This window comes from Dipodomys ordii, unplaced genomic scaffold (genome assembly GCF_000151885.1).
Source record: "Dipodomys ordii isolate 6190 unplaced genomic scaffold, Dord_2.0 Scaffold296, whole genome shotgun sequence".
Lineage (NCBI taxonomy): Eukaryota > Metazoa > Chordata > Mammalia > Rodentia > Heteromyidae > Dipodomys > Dipodomys ordii.
Genome location: NW_012267512.1, coordinates 26,582 through 47,552, shown reverse-complemented (window position 1 = coordinate 47,552; position 20,971 = coordinate 26,582). Strand labels below are relative to the sequence as shown.

The 20,971-nt window shown below is 41.0% G+C and overlaps 1 protein-coding gene across 1 annotated transcript; it reads right to left on the bottom strand.

The window, feature by feature from the left end:
- Window positions 1-1,102: 1,102 nt before the first annotated feature.
- Window positions 1,103-20,910, bottom strand: Smim13 (small integral membrane protein 13). The gene is made up of 2 exons (XM_013036499.1): window positions 20,777-20,910; window positions 1,103-1,832 (listed from the first exon to the last, which is right to left on the bottom strand). Exons 1-2 carry the CDS (start codon window positions 20,850-20,852, stop codon window positions 1,645-1,647), a joined length of 264 nt encoding a protein of 87 aa, XP_012891953.1. The 5' UTR covers window positions 20,853-20,910; the 3' UTR covers window positions 1,103-1,644.
- Between the last annotated feature and the right edge of the window lie 61 nt (window positions 20,911-20,971).

Below are 20,971 nucleotides of genomic sequence, written 5' to 3'. Positions count from 1 at the left end.
TCTGTTCCCTAGTAAACAGTCCAAAGTTCAGTCAGACAAACGTGGAAACCTGGCAAGAGTCATTCAGACCCGTTCAGCAGGTGTGCTTGCCTGCTGTTTAAGTATCCAATACCTTTGAGGGCTTATCACTGAACTATTATTTGTGAAGACCAACTGTTTCTCCAGAACGCATTCCTGGGGCATGAAGTCCTCACATACAAAAGGAGTGACCAGACTTGAGTCTTCCTAAAGCAGTAGATAATACTACTAACACTAAGTTACTACACCTCAAATCCTGAACAGCTTGCCCCCAAAATGTATTTCACAGAAGGTAGCTACTTTAACATTACTACCAGGGATAGAATTTAGTTCCCCAATAAATAACTGCTACCTTGAAAAGAAAAATAAACTTACAAACTATCATGTTTTACCTAATCTAAGAGGCAATTCATTGTTAAGATGCACCATGTACATTGCTAAGAAAAAATGCTGCCTGTTAACTACAACACATGCCTTGTATCACAGAAATTTTTTCTTTGATACTTATTGAAAGGGTGCTCCTAAAGTTAAACAGATGCTCACCACATCAATTTTGTGTATACCTAAAGAAAAGGGAAAAGCAATTGGTTAAGTTATAACTTCATATTCTGAGTCCAACTCTTCTGAATCACTTTTTAAATGCAGTGGCTGCTTTTCCCACACATGGTCCTTGGTGTCAAGAGTACTGAGACGCGGCATTTCCTGAAGAAGGGCTCCAACCCTGTCTTCCACTGAATGGAAGCAAGAAGCTTTGGATAAAATACTAATACCGTAATGGCAATCCTGCTTGATGCTGCATTGGTCACACCAGCTTTCTGTTGCTTTCAATTTTGCTTCATGGATTCCAAGGGCTTTGGCAATTTCTCCTGCCTTCAGTTGCACCATTTGGCCTGTGATGGGCATTCCTTTTATACCTGCCTCATTGCCAAAACATGGTACAATTTCATTTATTTGTGGGGATCTTCCTTTTAGGTCCTGTAATGCATTTTCTTGTTGTTGCCTCGTAAGAAAATAAGGAATGCTGGTCAGTCCTCCAACGATGAATATTTGCTTCGCTAATATCAAATGTATACCCTGCTGTTCCATTTCTATGCATTTCCATGCTGAATCATAGTGTAGGCATTTCTAAATGCCTTTGATGACAAGCACACACACACAGGTGAAGGCAATGACAATGGGAGGAGCTGTGACTTCACGCATGCATGGCTAGGAAATAACATGAACAACCACTGATAGTCATGAAATGCATCCCAAATTCAGACACATTACAATGTCAGCCAAACAGTACATTTTCTGTCCAATAAAATGTTTCTTCAAGCTTGAAATGTTTACCAGATTCATATCAGTGCAAAAAAAAAAAAAGATAGCCCAAGAGATAAGGAACAACTGCGTTAAGTAGAGAGCTAGGGAAGCAAAATATTCTTAAGATGAAATTTTCGTGGTCTAACTTGTTTCGATTCCCTTTATTTCTATATGGCTTATGTGTAAATCTGTTTTTGAACTGGACACAAAATCCAAGTAGAAATGCTGTTCAGTCATTTAGTAAATTTCAAAGTCACATCACTGAAGACAGAGGCTTATAACTGCCTTTTACCATTTACTCAGGAATAGAGCCCATGTCTGGGGTCAGTGGCCTTCATCAGCAGGTGCCCGGCGCTGACGAGCAGATCTTAACCTGTGTGCAGTGGCTGATGGGTCTTCTTCAGTTTCAGACCCTGAAGGCTCATGATCTCCCTCCTGGGACCCTGTGTCTCCCACCAGTTCTCGAAGAAACTTGAATTTAGATAAAAATAGATGCCATACAAAATACCAACCTAGAAAAAAAAAGACAAAAACATTAAGGAAAAGTATTGTACAGTGTTATCCATTCGGAACAATTTTGCTAAATGGACAAAATAGTGCACGTAAAAGATATAAATGACTACAATATATTTATATAACAAACATTGAGAAATTATGATATACAAGGCATAAGCTTAGGATAAACTCTTGAGATTATATAGTAAGGACAAAAATAACCTATTTCTTGCAATTCAAATGTCCAAGCGTGGTGTTTCCACATTAAAATTATTCTGAAATACGGCTTAGCAACCATGTACTACTATCAAGTACTGCAAGACTCTGTCTCACAAGAAAAAAAGCTCTCAAAAAAATCAAACAAGATTATGATACCTGAGTAAAAATAATTACTATATTAAAGTTGAATTTTGAGAGCATTTTTCTGGGGAAGAAAACATAAATACTTGATTTGGACATTCATACTTCAGTGCTACTGAGAACTGAACCAGAATGGCTTTTCAGCCAAGGCCAAGATACAAGAATCTTCACTGGAAATTAATAAGTTTTCTTTAATTATATGATAAAAGAATACAACCAGAAAATAAATACCTCAAGATGAAGATTTTAAAAACATTTCGTTTTCACATTTGAGTCATTAAGAAACAAACACCAGGGCTGGGAAGGTGGCTCAGTGGTAGAGTGCTTGCTTTGCATGCATGAGGCCCTGGGTTCGATTCCTCAGCACCACATAAACAGAAAAAGCCAAAAGTGGTGCTGTGGCTCAAGTATTAGAGCGCCAGCCTTGAGCTGAAGAGCTGAGGGACAGCACCCAGGCACAGAGTTCAAGCCCCATGATGGGAGAAAAAAAAAAAAAAAAACGGAAACACCAATAAAGGAACAAATAGGATAAAACCTCTAAATTCATGCTCTCCTGCTTTGAAATGTGAAGAGGTAAACAGCAAATCTAGCCATTATAAGGTATTTTCCAGGCTGAGGTTTTACTGTACACACTAGATTTGTTGGGTATCAATGGACCATGGTATCATGTGACAAAAGCAGTTGCACTTTTTATTGTCCAGTTTGTTTGTTTGTTTTTTTGGTCAGTCTTGGGGCTTGAACTCTGGGCCTGGACACTGTCCCTCCCTCAGCACTTAAGCTCAGGGACAGCTAGCACTGTACCACTTGAGCCACAGTACCACTTCTGGCCTTTTCTGTTTATGTGGTACTGAAGAATCAAATCCAGGGTCTCATGCATGCCAGGCAAGCATTCTACCACTGAGCCACCTTCCCAGCCCTATCGTCCAGTTCTTTTGTGTGTGTTTGGGGGAAGGGGCAGCATGAAGAAGTAGTACTAAAGTTTGAACTCAGAGCTTTGTGTTTGCTAGACAGGCCCTCTTTCATAAGCCACAGCCAAGCCCGTTTTTGCTTTATTTTTCAAGTATAGTCTCCCATGTTGGCTTGGGGCTGGCCATGGCCAGATTCTACCCCCTCTCTTCTACATAGCTGGGATCACAGGAGTGCACCCATCTGGCTTTATTCACTGATCTACTGCTAACTTCTTTGTTTTTGGTCAGTCATGAGGTTTCAATTCAGGGCCTGGGTGCTGTTCTTGAGCTCTTCTTGCTCAAGTATAGCACTCTACCACTTTAACCCAAAACTCTACTTCCAGTTTTTTGGTGGTTAATTGGAGATAAGAGTCTCAAGGACTTTCCTGCCCATGCTGGCTTAGAACTATGATCCTCAGATCTCATCCTCCTGAGTGGCTAGGATTACAAGTGTGACCACCAGCAACTGGCTATTGCTAACTTTTTATGCCCAACTTTAACGACCATGGGGTCTTGCTAAGTTTTTGCCCACGCTGGCCTGGAACCACAATCCTCCCAATCTCTGCCACTTAAGTAACTGGAATTACAGGTGTGAGCCACCATGCCTGGCTTATTACAGTTAACATCAGGAAGGAAATGGTACGTCATCATGACTTCTATTATTTTTATTATCTTTAAATTGTTGTTCAAGGGGTTTCAACATGACAAGGGGTATAACATGACAGTTATACTTACAATGTATCTTGATCAACATCACCCTTCCATCCTTCTCCCCCGTTGTGATTTTTATTTGCATTGGCCTGACAAGCTGACAAGCTTTTTATGTATTTGCCATTTTTGTATACTTTCTTTGGCAAACTGTTCAGTTCCTTACTCATTTTAAAACTGATATTTTCTTACTATAGAGTTACAAGAGTTCTTTATATGCTCTTAATTCTGGATACTTAGCAGATAGGCTTTACAAAATATTCTCATCCATTTTTGAGTTGTCCTTCACTGTTTTAATAATTTAATCTTGAGGAAGCTTTTGGTATTGTTTAAAAAAAAAAAAAAGCTGACTACGGGCTGGGAAGGTGGCTCAGTGGTAGAGTGCTAGCATTGAGCTGCAGAGCTGAGGAACAACACCCAGGCCCAGAGTTCAGACCCCATCTCCCCCCTTCCCCCCTTACACACACAAAACTATCCCAGATCATTTGCTGAAGACTATTCTTCCCTCCAGTATGCTCTCTTGACACATTTGTTTAAATCAATCATAAATAGTAATTTATTTCTAAATTTTTCAATTCTATTTCACTGTTTGCCTAGCTCACACTAACACCACACCATCCATCTACAGTAGCTGTAACGAAGTCATATGTGTCCATTAGCTTTTTCTTTTCAAGATTATTGGACTAGTTTGTCTCTTGTATTTCTAGGTGAGTTTTAAAATCACCTTGGCCGTCTGTGTGTATTGGTACTGGGGCTTGAACTTGGGGCCTCAAACTCATTCTCAGTTTTTTCACTCACAGCTGGCACTCTTAACACTTGAGCCATGCCTTCAAGTCCAGCTTTTTGCTGATTAATTGGAAATAAGTCTATTGGATTTATCTGACCCAGACTGGCTTTAAACCATATTCAGCAATCCTCAGATCTCAGCCTCCTGAGTAGCTAGCATTACAGGCGAGAGCCACCAGGATCAGATTCAACTTGTCAATTTTTACAGAAAAGGTAGCATGTGTTGTGATAGTGATTGCACTGATTCTGTAAGTCAATGTGGGAACCAATTCTGTTTTTATCATAACTCTCTGAACTCACAAAATTTTCCTACCATGAATACATTATTGAGATAAGGAAATGAGAAAGAATAAAAAATGAGGGCTGGGAAGGTGGCTCAGTGGTAGAGAGCTTGCCTTGTGTGCATGAGGGCCTGGGTTCGATTCCTCAGCACCACATAAGCAAAAAGAAAAAAGCCGGAAGTGGCGCTGTGGCTCAAGCGGTAGAGCGCTAGCCTTGAGCTGAAGACCTGAGGGACAGCACCCAGGCCCAGAGTTCAGGCCCCAGGACTGGACCCCAAAATAAATAAACAATAAAGAAACAAAAAATGAGAAGTAGATCATAAATACTATGTAGAATCACATGTATTTAAAACATTTCTCCAATGCCATTAATTGGCCTAAATTAACAAGGCCAGGTGATTTCAACATATACTTAGGAAAATTTTTCCTCTTAGGTTTTGAGAATATAAAAGCTGAACAAACTCTTTTGACCAAGCTATCATGTTAATCAGAGATTTTAGGTGTACTTACTATCAGGAAATTGTATTATTCAGTTAGTTATTCAGGAAGTTAATTGCTTTAACTTTGATAAGACCAAAGACTCCAAGAGTATCTACATGGTATAAAGGTTATAAAGGGGGGTAGTTTGTGGAGATGGGAGGGAAGGGATAGTAGGGGGAAAATAAAGGAGGCGGCAACAATGCTCAATAGGAAATGTACTCATTACCTAGCTCATGTAACTGTAACCCCTCTGTATAGCATTTTTACAATAAAAAAAATGTACAAAAAAAGACAGTTATAAAGAAGCTGGGTGACAGTGGCTCATGCATGTAATCCTGACATCCAAAGGAACGTGGTTCCAAGCCAGTCCAGGCAAAGTCCAAAAGACTCCATCTCCAAAGTAATTAGTGAAAACCTGGGCTAGGGGCATGGTTCAAATGTTCCAGCTGAGCAAGCGCAAGACCATGAGTTCAAATTCTGGGACTAGCCAAAAAATGAGTGTGTGTGTGTGTGTCTTTGTGTCTGTGTGTGTGTGTCTGTGTCTGTACAAACCATAAAGAAGACTGACTGGAAAGAGACTATAATACAAGCCATCACCACTAGGGTTCCCATCATACAATATTCTAGTGCCCTCAGGATGATTAGCAGAAAGCGAGCTGTCAGCACAAATCTGTAACATACAGAACTGAGGGGAGTGCAGTAGTCAGAGGCTTGGGATAGGAGAACATATTGCTAGATTACGTCTTTTCTCCAATTTTATTCGGCTTAGTTTGTCTGTTTTTGAGAGAAGATCTCATTATGTCCTCAAAATGACCCTGAACTTATTTTGTAGCCCCCAACTGATCTCAAACTCAAGACCCTCCCCTCCTGCTTTGTGGCCTCCCAAGTGCAAGATTACAGACACGCAACACTTTACCCAACTCTCTCCTTCAATTTTATTAACATGAACCTCCTTAATTTTTTTTAGTCACTGTCAGTTACCAAACAGTGAAAGACTCAATCCAAGTCAAAATTCTGGAAGTGGAGCCAAAGAGAAAACACCAGGTTTGAGAGCAGCAGGCCATGGCTATGCCCACATTCACCATCCCCTCCCTGAAACACCAGCTGAACTACTCAGCCTTCGTGGTCCTATTATTTTTATCCAGATTCTGAAGATAAGCAAACTTAAATAGTATACTTCTCCCTATTCTGTGTGGAGGCGATGTAAGACTTTCAGGAAGGATGTGGACAGTCACACTGCTTCCTATAAAAACACTGCAAGGCAGAGAATTCCCCTGATATAAATATGAAGTTCATCTGCTGGGCAGCCAAAAAGAACAAACAATCCACATGCTTGTTTTTTCACAGTGACTCCTATAATGATAGGGTAGGAAGTGCAAAGGGAAGGGAGAAATTGTAGTGTTACTATGAAATGTAATGGTATTCACTAAAGCAAGGGTAGTTCAACAAGCTGTCCTCTAGTAAAGAGACAAGTTCTTACCAACCTGTCATTTGGGGGGAGTGACTGGAATAGGCTGGGCGCAGGGGGTCTTTTACATCATAGTATTGAGGTAAGATCTCACCTTGGCAAGATCTGATCCTTCTACATACAAGATAGTTTAGCAAAGAATTGAACAAAGGAATGGGACTATAAAATGCCAAGAAGTTTAAGGAAAAACTACTACCTAAGACATTTCTTTTGAAAATAAGAACTAATTATAAAATCCCAATAGATATATACCAAGAAAATCATAACTTAGCAAAGACACTGAGAGATCCTACAATACCAGATAAAACTGCTAGTAACCTATTTAAGAGTTATGTTGCCAGGTGCCAGTGGCTCACACCTGTAATCCTAGCTACTCAGGAAGCTGAGATTTGAGGATCATGGTTCAGAGCCATTCCTGGCAGGAAAGTCCGTGAGGCTCTTATCTCCAATAGACCACCAGAAAACTGGAAGTAGTGCTGTGGCTCAAGTGGTAGAGCACTAGCCTTGAGCTGAAGAGCTGAGAGACAGTGCCTAGGCCCAGAGTTCAAGCCCCATGACCGACCAAAAAAAGAGTTGTGTTAATCGGAAACAAAAATAGCTAATACTTTTTTAAAACTTTTAGGACAAGTATTCTGGAGAAAAGGTTTGCACATATCACCTAACAGCCAAATAGTTCAAATCAATTAAACTGTCATATTCCTGGTATGTCACACTTCTTATGGCTCATAGGGCTCTGGTCTATTCATCTGTAATATTTTATTTGAAAACCATGTATACAGTTAATCTGTTTTCTTTTTTTTTTTTTTTGGTCCGGTCGTGGGGCCTGAACTCTGGGCCTGGGCACAGTCCCTCAGCTCTTCAGCTCAAGGCTAGCGCTCTACCACTTGAGCCACAGAGCCACTTCCAGCTTTTTTCTTTTTGCTTATGTGGTGCTGGGGAATCGAACCCAGGGCCTCATGCATGCAAGGCAAGCGCTCTACCACTGAGTCACCTTCCCAGCCCCTAATCTGTTATTTTTAACAAAGTAGTTATTAGTTCATGTAACAGAAACTCTTTATATCACTTGGCTAAGCCCAGAAAGGGGGTTCTGTTAGAAGCCTACAAGGATGGCTCACAGTCCATGGGAGGAAGCACCCTGACCAGGGACAGGAGACAATTGTCCTGAATGAAGGTCATTCTCAGTCTTCTCTCTGCATACTTACTTCACTCTTCTGTGCCTCTCTGTGCCCAGCTTTGTATGACTTCTCAGCTCACATCCTAACAGCCTAGAAACTCTGCTCCAGGTCTAATAACACAGCTGCCAGTAGGATCTGAGTGCATCACCTTGGGGTAGGGGAAGCATTGTGAAGACAGCTATAAGCTTACCCCTAAGAAGGCAAGGGTGGTTTCAGACATAAGAGGGGAGTGGATAGGATCTCCAGTAAAAGGTCTCTCTACCTTTAGTAGGTAATATATTCTCCCCTACCCCCCACCCCCGCCACCCTCTGGGTCTAGGGCCTGAACTCAGAGCCAGAGCCCTGTCCTGAGCTTTAGTGTATAAGGCTAGCACTTCAGCACTCTACCACTTGAGCCACAGTTCCACTTCGGCTTTATAAGGGTCTCATGGTCTTTCCTGCCAGGCTGGCTTTGAACCATGATCCTCAGATCCCAGTCTCCTGAGTAGTTTGGATTACAGGCATGAGCCACCAGTGTGCGGTTGGCAATATACTCACTCTTAGAACATGGTGTCTGCTGTACAAACCACCCAAAACACCCAACAAGCAATTATTTTGCTAAAATCTAACCAACTCTTCCAATCCAGGGTAAGAATGAGAGGAGGTGTGATACTGGTCAAGATGTATTATGCTCATAAGTTAACATGTTGAAGTGACATTCCTTTGCACAACTATTTTGCACAACTACTTAAGAATTTTTTTTAATCTTCCATTCCTTTAGTGAATGTCCATACTTCAAGGAAGTTCTCAACTTTTGGAGCAAAGGAACCACTTGGGATAAGGACAAGGGGGAGCTTAGATGTAGCATAATCTCCCTTTCAGGAAAAAGCACAGCTTTAGAAGTAACTTCAAAAGCATCCATTACTCAATAGAACTGGCCACAGTTTAAAAGTATGTGATTACCCTACTGCAGTCATCCAAGAAAAGGATCAAAGTGGCTACTCTTCAAAACCTACAAAGTTCTTAGAATTCTGCTTCCCAAGGGTATATCCAGGTGTCTGTTATCAATCCCCAGGGTTTCTGTTTAATGTTTTTAAGCTCCTTAAATGATTCTAATGCATATGCAGGTTTGGAAAAGAAATGGAAATGAAGATGTGTGCTTCTCTTACTTATCAATAATGGAGACAGGGTAAGAAAAAGGAGAAAGGTGTTTGCAGTAGAGTGCTCATGAGGAAGAGACAGAATGAATCACCAGAGGACCTACTTGAGAAGACTCCATTTAAAGTCTTGTTAAGGCCAGGTGCCCAAGGCTCATGCCTGTAATCCTAGCTACTCAGGAGGCTGAGATCTGAGGATCGTGGTTCAAAGACAGCTGGAAAGTAAAGTCCATGAGACTCATCTCCAATTAACCACCGAAAGTGGCACTGTGGCTCAAGTGGTAGTAGAGTGATAGTCTTGAGCTGAGGGACAGCGCCCAGGCCCTAGAGTTCAAGCCCCATGACCAAAAAACAACAAAAAAAAAAAGTCCTGTTATAATCAATCAGCCAGGTGCCAGTGGCTCATGCCTATAATCCTAGCTACTCAGGCAGCTGACATTTAAGGATTGCGATCTGAAGCAAGCCCAAGCAGGAAAGTCCTGTGAGACTCATCTCCAATTAACCACCAGAAAACGGGAAGTTGGAGCTATGGCTCAAAGTGGTAGAGCACTATCCTTGAGGGAAAAAGCTCAGGAATAATACCCATTCCCTGATTTCAAGCCCCACAACCAACAAAAAATAAATAAAACAAACAAGTCACATTAGAGACTTTCTAGATGTCATTGATATGACACCACATCTGAAGCATGATGTAATGGGCAGTGCCATGTTTAAATATCCCTCCAAAACTCATGTTGAAATTTAATTGCCACTTAACAGTGTTAAGAAATGACAAGGCCGATGGCTCACTCCTGTAATCCTAGCTACTCAGAAGGTTGAGCTGGCTCAAAGCCAGCCCAGGCAGGAAAGTCCATGAGACTCATCTCCAACTAACTACCAGAAAACCAGAAGGGGTGCTGGGCACAAGTACTAGCTTTAAGCAGCAAAGCTCAGGGACAGCACCCAGTCTCTGAGTTCAAGCCCCATGACCAACCAAAAAACCCAAGAAGTGATTAAATCATGAAAACTCTGTCCTCAACAATGAATTAATGATGTGGTGTTACAATAGGTTTGGGGCTAGGAAGGTGGCTCAGTGGTAGAGTGCTTGCCTTATATGCATGAAGCCCTGGGTTCAATTCCTCAGTACCACATGAACAGAAAAAGCTGGAAGTGGTGCTGTGGCTCAAGTGGGCAAAAGAAGGTTAGGGACAGTGCCCAGACTTGAGTTCAAGCACCAGGACTGAGGGGAAAGAAAAAGGATGGGTTTGTTATAAGCTCACCCCTGGGTCTCACGCCGGTTTGCTGCTCTGCATCACAGAGGACTTCCACACGCCATGGAATCGACTTCCCAGCTTCTACAAATGTGAGCCACACAATTTTTTTTCTTCCATTTTTAGGATTAAACGTATGCACCATTCTACTTGACTATTGTTTATTATTTACTCAGTCTGTTATTCTGTTTTAATAGGAAAAAATGGAATAAGGCTAATAATCAGAAGTTAGACATAAGGAATGATTATGTCAGCCTGGTGCTGTGGCTCACCTGTAATCCCAACTACTTGTGAAACAGAGATTAAAGCCAGCCTATGCAAAAAATTAGGGAGAAGACCTGTCTCTATTAATAAAAACTGGGCAAGGTCTAGCACTTGAATTTTTGCAATGTAAGAGCCTATATGAAAAGCACTAAAACAATAAGGGACTAGATGTATGGTTCAAGTGGACAAATGGAAGAGCACCTTCCTAGCAATCCCACAGCCCTGAGTTCAAGCCCCAATACTGTCTAAAACATAAAAATAAAAGATTTTTGTCTTTGCTCTAAATAGAACTGTATCATTAATACAACTTATGTGGTTAATGGAATGATTTATATAGCCTTTATATATTCAGAACCCAGTGTATTGTAAGAGAAAACAAATTACCAATATAAACTAGATTATCACTCTTTACATATTATTGGCTATAGGAGAGAAGCAAGTAACAGAAGAGTGGTGTATATGTGGGTGTGTGAGATTCAGAGAAAGCACCACAGACAAGAGGGGCAGAATTATAGCTGAGATTTGTAACTTCAGCTTACCACTAGAATAGCCAATTTGGACTCCAAGCCCTAGAGTAACACACTCCTCCTATGGGGGAGGAGAGAAGAAATACCAATGAAACCCAGCAAAAAGGACTTAGCCCCTTGCCAGTGTGCCTGCAGCAAAAGGGCCTCTTACAGAAGCACAGTTCACGAGATCTCCCCCAAAACGTGATACTCACACAATGAAATTTCTTTCTTGTTCCATTTGCTTGGGTCTGGTACCAGGAACAGCATAATCACAAATTCCTATGTTTGTAAGCTATGGCCTCTTCCCTGTAGAGTTGCATAATCCACCTTTGTGACAGCAATGGCTCATTTCAAACCTCATATTTGCTTAAAGCTCTTTTTCATTTTTCAATACAATTATCTTATTTCTGAAGCCATTAGGCTTCAGAAAATATAAGAAAATATGGGCAAGTCCATCAGTGAAGGCTATATCAAAGAGAACCAAGTGCTTCCCCCCTACCAGGAGGATTCCTTGGAAAAAGTCAAAAGCCCCTGGAATTACCACTACTGAATCAACATATTCAAAAGTTTCACCAAGAAATAAGAAGACTTTTTTTTTTTAAGCTGCCTTCTTTTTTTGGTCAGTCATGGGGCTTGAATACATGGGTCTGAATATATGTGCTGTTCCTGAGCTCTTACTCAAAGCTAGCCCTGTACTACTTTGACCCACAGCACCACTTCCTGTTTTTAACTGGCTAATTGGAGATGAGTCTCCTGGGACTTTTCTGCCCGGTATGATCCTCAGATCTCAGCCTCCTGAGTAGCTAGCATGAGCCCCTGGCACCTGACTTCTCTACCGTTTTTAAACCCCTGGAAAAAAATTCTACACGGTTAGCTTGACATCTTAGAGAGAGTCCAAAAGCTCCTTAAGGGACCATATCTTCTTCTGCAACATTTCTTCTCCCTCACCTTCTAGAACTGTTACAAATTTTACCTTAATATTCCCTTGCTTTCTCCTCTACATTCCTAGCACCACTCTATCTGAGACCAAACTGTATTACTTATCAGCTAGATTCTCACCACTCTCTCATGTCTCTCCTATGTCTCTGAAGCATGTACTACCACACTGCTCAGCAATCTCCTTGCAACTTGGGCTTTTTAAATCTTTGTATATTACTTCTCCAATGTAAGCTTTCTTGGACAATTACTTTAGCACCTCAAACACACTTCCATTTACTCTATTAATATTGTCTTCTACATGAGATACAAGCTTCTTAAAGGAAAATGTAGGGTTCAACCATGTTTCACTGTATTCTCTATGTCTTAAAATATACCACAAAACTCCTCAACCAACTTCTATCTTCCCCAAACAAAAATGACCTGGGAATTTAAGGATTTAGGGATGTTTACCTCCTCACATCTCAGAAAAGAATGTTAGATTTGAATGAAAATGAAGGCAGGTAAAATCCAGAAGGTTCTGTGCACTAAACAGACAAGAAGGACAGCTTGTAGGTTGATTCTGAGACAGCCAGAAAAAGTAGCAGAAGCCTCTTAAAGAAGCAGAAGTTTCCTATTGCATGAGTGTCTTCCTACTGGAGTACAAGGTCCTCAAAGGCACAGACTATACATTATAAATCTTAGGATATTCATGCCCAACATTTACAGCAAATGTATATGAAGGTTTATTAAGTGTATTTTACTCAATAAAGGCCATTCATCTTAAAGCAGCCCTGCTTTGAACCACACCATGTTTAAGAGTAATTTATAATTTATACTAAAGAATTACTCTTCATTGTTCAAATATGATCCTATGTAGCTAGGCACTGGTGGCTCATGCCTGTAATCCTAGCTACTCAGGAGGCTGAGATCTGAAGATGGTGGTTCAAAGCCAGCATGTAGCTTAGTGGTAGAATGCTTGCCTAGCATTCATGAGGCCATGGGTTCGATTCCTTGGTTCCACATAAACAACAACAAAATAAGTCTGTGAGACTCCAAAAAGCCACAAGTGGAGCTGTGGCTCAAGTGGTAGTGCACTAGTCTTGGGCAGAAAAGTTCCCATGCCTGGAGTTCAAGCCCCAGGACTGGCACACAGACAAAAACAAAAAAACACTACTATGTTACATGCTATGTTACCTACACTCTTCTTGGATCTACAGATAGATTAGTTACAAACCAGATGAGGAATGAGCAGTGTTAAATAAAAATTACAAAAGTCATTGTTTTAAACTAACCTCAACAGACCAGCCTGAAAACCAAGAGGCACTCCTGCTAAAGTTCCATAACACCAAACTGAAACTAAGCTGTTTATCTTGCCTTTCAAGAAATAAAGATTAGAGATATACCAGCTTAAGTCCCCAACAGGCCACTTTCAATTGGCATGATAGTGATGTTCATTCTCCCTTAACCTTTACACACACACACACACACACACACAAAGGAGAATTACCTGACATTAGCCAATCAATTATTTTTCTATTGTTCTCCTTATCCTCCATCTTACAAGGAAAATAACTCAAGTGAACAATGTGCTATTTCCTTTTTCATCACCTTTTGGTCCATAAAACCAACCTCTTCTGTTCGGCCCATCAGGACATTTGCTCTATTTTATAAGGAATAAAGTTCCACCTGATTCTAGCATCAAAATAAAACCAGCTGAGATCTGATAAATCTTTGGGAGGGAAATAAGCTATGGATGCAGCAGAGCTCTGTCCTATCCACCCTGCTCCAACTTCAATGAGTTCTCACACAGAGGAACAAGTCAATCAGAAAACATTACCATTGTTATGGCTTTCAAAGATACTGGACAGGTACCCATAGAACCAGAAGTGGCAAGTCACTGAATCAGTATTACCCTAACTGCTATCATAGAGGGGTAGGTCACCAGAGAAGGTGCTGTGTTGACTTGATCTGAGACATAAAAAGAGCCAAAAAGTACAAGGTCTGTTGCAAGGGCTAGAGGAGTTTGAGGATCATTACAATTAAAATACCTATGAAGGTGTCACTACCTGGGATCTGAAATTGCTAAGCAATTCCTTCCACTATTACAAAAATATCACAGCAGATGCTTGCTGATTTTTAATAAATTAAAGTTGTTTGGAAAAAAAGTCTGATATAAGGAATATTCTGAGATGCCCTAAATGTACTCACAAAAACTGAGGATGGAGAGAGAAGGGAAATTAATGTTAGCAGCAACTATGGGCTGAAACCAGTAAAACTATCCTACATTTATGAATGTAAGTTAAGTCCTTGACTTAAAACTATGACAGGGCCAGGCACCAGTGGCTCACATCTGTAATCCTAGCTACTCAGGAGGCTGAGATCTGAGGATCTTGGTTCGAAGCCAGCCCAGGCAGGAAAGTCTGTAAGACTTTTATCTCCAATTCATCACCAGAAAACCAGAGGTGGCGCTGTGGCTCAAGTGGTAGAGCACCAGCCTTGAGCTGAAGAGCTGAGGGACAGAGCCCAGGCCCAGAGTTGAAGCCCCATAAAGAAGAAAGAAAGACAGAAAGCAAGACAGAAAGCAAGACAGAAAGACAGACAGACAGAAAGAAAGAAAGAAAGAAAGAAAGAAAGAAAGAAAGAAAGAAAGAAAGAAAGAAAGAAAGAAAGAAAGAAAGAAAGAAAAGGAAAAGAAAACTAAGACAAATAGAAGCACTGGATTTCACAAAATCAGACCTGGAAGCTATATCAATGGAACAGTAATTTTATTATTTGGGGTGAAAGTTATTTGCAAGACAAATCTATTGACGTTAGTGACCATAGAAAGGTAGAAAATATATATCTTGCCAGGCACTTGTGGCTCACACTCATAATCCTAGTTACTAAGGAGGCTGATCTGAGGCTCCAAGTTCAAAGCAAGCCTAGGCAGGAGAGTTCATGAGACTTTTATGTCCAATAAACTACTCAAAAACGGTCAGAAGTGGCACTATGGCTCAAGTGGTTGAGTGCCAGCCTAGAGCAAAACCAGCAGAGGGACAGTGCCCAGGCCTGAGCTCAAGCCCCAGGACAGTACAAAGAAAATAAATATATCTTAAAGCGTTCATTAGCTCAAAATATTTGTCATGCATTGTTTCATAGAAACCTCCCCCCATTCCTACAGAACAAAACCTAAAGGCCTGTGTTCAAATGATAAAGCAATTGCCAAGCAAGTGGGACACCTGGCTTCAAACCCCAGTACTGTCAAAACATAAAACACGACTATAAATTGACGACAATGAGGACATGAGATCCAAAAAGCAGCACACAGAGCCAGCAGCAGGGGATGTATACTTTCTGTCTGAAAACGATAGCTGTTGAGAAGGACTGAGCAGGGGAAAAAGGGGAAGCATAACTGATTTTAAAATGTGGAAAAAATTACTCATGAGCATGTGGTAAGAGATTTGGAACACTAGAGAGAACAGTAACAACGGGTTCATGCAAAAAAAAGTATTATTAGGGAAATTGAAAAGGCAATTATTATTAACTTCCAAAAAATGAAGAACCATACAAGAAGCTGTCATATTACTCAATTTGACCAGCCAAGTACAATATACACATATATATGTCTGCATATATATATGCAGTCTAAATAACTACTAAGTTAGCCAAAATTTGTTATTAATTTAAGCAGGAAAAACTGAAGTTTACCTAAGCTAATGTCTAAATTTGCAAAATCAGGTCACAACAATTTTTTTTAGAAATGTAGTAGTGGTGATGATCACAGAGAAAAGAATATATGTAAGTTTATTTAAAGAGACAGAAGACCGGCACAGGGAATTAAGGTGTCTCAGCAGGCAAAATGGGAAATAAACAGAAAGGCAAAATCAAGACTGACACCTAAGTCCTTGGCTTGAACCACTGAGGCAAAGTGGGTAATGTTTCAAATGGGCAAGACTGAAGAGAGAAACAAGTATAGAAATCAAGAAACCCGTTTTAGATGTATTAAATTGCAGATACTCACTCCAAGTTTGACACATGACCCTGGAGCTCAAAGAAAATAAGAATTTGAGATAAAAGTTTTAATTTTTAATTTTAATTTTCTCAGCTACAGTTGGTGTCTACATGGCTAATTCTCTACTGTAGGGAAGGAATAAGTAGAAAATGCAAGTATATATTTAGGGACTAAGAGAGGTGGACTCAGTGGGCCTTAAGTTTGATTTCTAGCACCACAATCATATACACAAACATATGTGTATGTATACACACATATATATACATGTGTACATATATATATACACACATAGTGAGCCTGATTTATTTATATATATATACATTTATACATACACACATACATATATATATTACACACATATTACACAAAGAGAAAATAACATCCATCTTTTAATGGTATGTCTATAAACTATTTTTTGTTTTTCTGGGATCTTATCTGTTTCTTTGTTTTGAGACAGGGTCTTGAGACAAACTCCAGATTCAGCTTCCTGAGGGCTGGGATTATAGACCTTTATCATACTACAAAGGATTAAGAATATTTTATTGCAGATGATATGTAAAGAGATGATACAGAAAAGAATTGACATACGTAATTTAGTTATAGGTTATCAGGGATAATGAATTTACTAATATAAATTGTGTTTAGAAAAAATCAACCTACAACATTCTAAGAAGTGAGAAGCAGGAAAAGATAATTAACCTCTTTGGCAAACACCATAAAGGGCATTCACCAAAAAAAAAAAAAAAAAGAAAAGAAATGGCTCACAGAGAAAGCTCAGGACATACAATGAGTAAGACAATTATGTTCTACAGAACTCATCAGTAGTCACCAGTTTGGTTAAAAAAAAAAAAAGTCCATTTGTTACAGACCTTGAGAAGCCAACTTCAGTGAATGGTAGAGGGTGGAAAACACTAGAATGAATGAAGTGAGAAATCAGAAACAAGCAATGTAGACAGAAAGAAAATTGCCTTAGAAACCTGTATTTTGCAACCCAGATTCTCTACATTAAAGAGCTTGTTAGGGTTCTAAAACAAACTAAGCTATGATTCCTTGAGGGCAGAACCAATCATATATTCTGTTTCTAATGCCTAGTTGTCAGCCTACACCAAGTTTGCTGAACTGAATGAAATCAGTAAATAAGAGCCCTGCCCTAAGGGCAGAGATTCAATCCAAACTACATTTGGGTTTAAGGAAGATTACATGAAATCTTTGAAATGGAGGGAGGGCAATATGTTCACTTTTTTCTAAAAATAATAAATACATAGAAGTGCTTATAGCATCTACTAGATTCTTTTTTGTGACCACCAGAAAGGTAATAGCAATTATATGAAGGGTACATGCCTAAATCATTGGTTGCTCACAGCTCTCTGGCATCTCTTCAGCCAGTGTTGAAGATAAAAGTGCTTGCTACAAACTGTGTCTTTTCCCCTGCCAAATTCATATAAAGGCGGCCTAGCTCCCAAAGTGACAGCATTTGGAGATAAGGACTTTAAAAAGGTAATTCAGGTTAAATGAGGTCACAAGGGTAGGGACTTTAATTCAAAGAGAAAGGGCTCTTCATCCGAACAGACACAGGGGAGACAGTACAAGAACACACAGGAAGAAGACAGTCATCTACAAGCCAAGGAGAACCCTCAGAAGAAAATCAACCTTGTTGACACCTCAGTCTTAGAATTCAGGCTCCCAGGACTTCAACACATAGAATTTCTGTTGATTAAAAATGGGCTGGGAGGGTGGGGAGGGGAAGATGGGAAGAGATGGGAGAGATGGGAAGGGGAAACAAAGGAGGTGGTAACAATGCTTGATAAGAAATGTACTCATCCTCAGGCCTGGAGACTTTCTCCAATCTATCTGGAGGCTATATTGGGAGTTGCTCCCCTGATATACCAAAGGTGAATCTTCTCCCATTTTTAAATACAATTATATTTACTAACATTAAAAAAAAAAAAGAAGGGGCTGGGAAGGTGGCTCAGTGGTAGAGCGCTTGCCTTGCATGCATGAGGCCCTGGGTTCAATTCCTCAGCACCACATAAGCAGAAAAAGCTAGAAATGCTGTGGCTCAAGTGGTAGAGCACTAGCCTTGAGCTGAAGAGCTGAGGGACAGTGCCCATGCATGAGGCCCTGGGTTCGATTCCTCAGCACCAAGTAAAAAAAAAAATGTACTCACTACCTTGCCCATGTAATTGTAACCCCTCTGTATGGTATTTTCACAATAAAAAAAAATTAAAAGGGGGGGGGGGACTGGGAAGGTGACTCAGTGGTAGAGTGCTTGCCTCACATGCATGAGGCCCTGGGTTCGATTCCTCAGCACCACATAAATAGAAAAAGCTGGAAGTGGCACTGTGGCTCAAGTGGTAGACGCTTGCCTTGGGCTGAAGAGGTCCAGAGTTCAAGCCTCATGACCAAAAAAAAAGACCCATTCTATAATTTTGTGCAATAGTAACCCTAACAAAAAACGCACTCCAGTTGCTCAAGTCTAGTCTGGTCCTTCCTCTTCTCTTAAGCTTCAGTTCTGCCGCCATAGTCAAAATTCGCTAAAGCTGGGTATGGTGGCTCATGCCTGTAATTCTAGCTACTAAAGAGGATGAGATCTGAGGATCATGGTTTCAAGCCAGTCAGGGCAGCAAAATCAATGAGTCTCTTATTTTCAATTAACCTCCACAAAATTGGAAGTGGAGATGTGGTTCAAAGTGGTAGAGCACTAGCCTTGAGCACAAAAAAGCTCAGGGACAGCTCCCAGGCCCTGAGTTCAAGCCCCATGACCAATTAAAATAAAAATAAAAAACCTGGGTACCTGTGGTTCAAGTCTGTAATCCTAGCTTCTTATGGAGGCTGAGATGTGAGGATCAAGGTTTGAAGCCAACCTGGGCAAGAATTTTTCCCCCCTTCAGTCCTAGGGCTTAATTCAGGATCTGGGCACTATCCCTGAGCGTTCTTTGTGCTCAAGCTTAGCACTCTACCACTTGAGCCACAGAACTACTTCCAGCTTTTTCGGCCTGAGCTAGCATAAAGTCAGAAGTGGTATGGCGGCTCAAGTGGTAGAGGGCTAGCCTTGAGCAAAAGCAGCTCAGGGTAGTGCCCAGGTCCTGAGTTCAAGCCCCAGGACTGGCAAAAAATAAAAATATCTTGCCCCATCCTTAGATTTCCCAACAAGAAAAAGATGAACAATTTCATGAAGCTATTCTTGACCACTACAATCAAAATAAGATGTTACAGTTTGCTTTGTTCCCTGAAATTAAAGGCAAGGCAATTTTGGAGAAAAAAAATGAGTATAAATAAAAATAGCTATGGAGAGATTAAGAAATCCATCAGACATTTTGCTATCTCAAAGGAAGTCTAGTGAACATTCAATCCAAGATATCTGTTGATCACATCCCCACATTTAGGTAGCTGGAATGTTAGATAGGAAAAAGACTAACAATAGTTTAAAAAAAAACTTAAAACCTCTACAATGGGTCCAAAATGCTGACATCACAAGTGGAAAAGTGACAGAAGTTATTCAATTGTTTTTATGTCATCAGAAAAATTATGAGAAGTTTTAGCTCTGGTATCACCAAAAAAAAAAGTGCTGTGGATTAGCTCAGCGGTACAGCACATGCTTAGCATATGTGAGGCTCTGGGCTCCACCCCAGAACCACTAACAAAAAAAATGTATCAAATATACATACAAGTATATAAATACATATATGTGCATATGCACAATGACGCAGTATCTCTCTCAAGCATAGCTGAAATACTGAGCATTTACTATGCAACTGATAAACTCTATACTATGGAGTATGTATTCTGACCCCTCATGGCATCAACTTGAACCCAAACTTGGCCTTATGAGTATGAATAAACTCACTGATGTCTATCTGAAAATACTTTTCAAATTTTCACTCCTCGCTGAGACCTGTGGCTATCGGTTACTGTGTAAAAAGAAATAAAAAGGATCTAAAATTCCACTGGCTTTGCTTTGAAAAGAGAATTTAATGTCTTCTCATTCCAAGAAGGAAAATACCTACCGCAAACAAAATAGCACCATTATTGAAGAACTTAACAATTAGGTTATCTGACCCTGGAAGTTTAAAATAGCTAGTGTTTTTAAGTTCTGCCTGTTCTCAACATCTCTGCTTGGAATTTGGCTGAAGCCTGAACTCAAGTAAACAATTTCACATGTGCTGAGAATCCAAGCAAGCCCTAAAGCTTGGGATAAATGAAGATGGAGACCCCCTCCCATTGTTGTCGCTTGGGTCAGAATCTTATTTTGTCAAACAAAAAGGTGAAAAAAACAAATCATGTCACCTGCGAATACAGGCCAAGACTAAAAAAAATCTGAGCAGAGTGCGGCACTGTTCACGCAATCCAGGGCAGACTCTTGGCTCTGAAGCATTTTCTGGTTTAACCTAGAAGATACCCAGACCTGCACCCTGTCATATTTTTTTTTCTTTTCCTTTTTCTCCCCTCCTCCAGGTGGGAAGCGGGGGCCCGTCTGGCATCGGGGAGGGGGGGGGCATCAACTGCGCTCACTCCAGAGCTCTCAGAGGAGGACCGCGGGTCTCGGGGCACCTGTGTCCCCCCGCACGCCTCAGTGCCGGTGGGTTGGGCTGAAGATGAGACCCCCCCCGCAGGTCAACGCTCCCGAGTCGAGCTGGGGAGCGGGGCTGCCCCGCACCGCCCGCGCCCCGCCGGCCGCCCCCACTCACCGCACACCATCAGCAGCAGGACGATCAGCAGCGTGGCCACGAACACCAGCAGGGTCAGCCCCACGTTGTGCCACATCTTGGGCGCGGCGATGGCCTCCGGGCGGCGGGCGCGGGACTCAGCGGGAGGTGCGGGGAACGACGGAGCTCCGGAGCGGCATGGGCGGAGTGGGCGGCGGGCGCCCCGAGGGCTGCGCC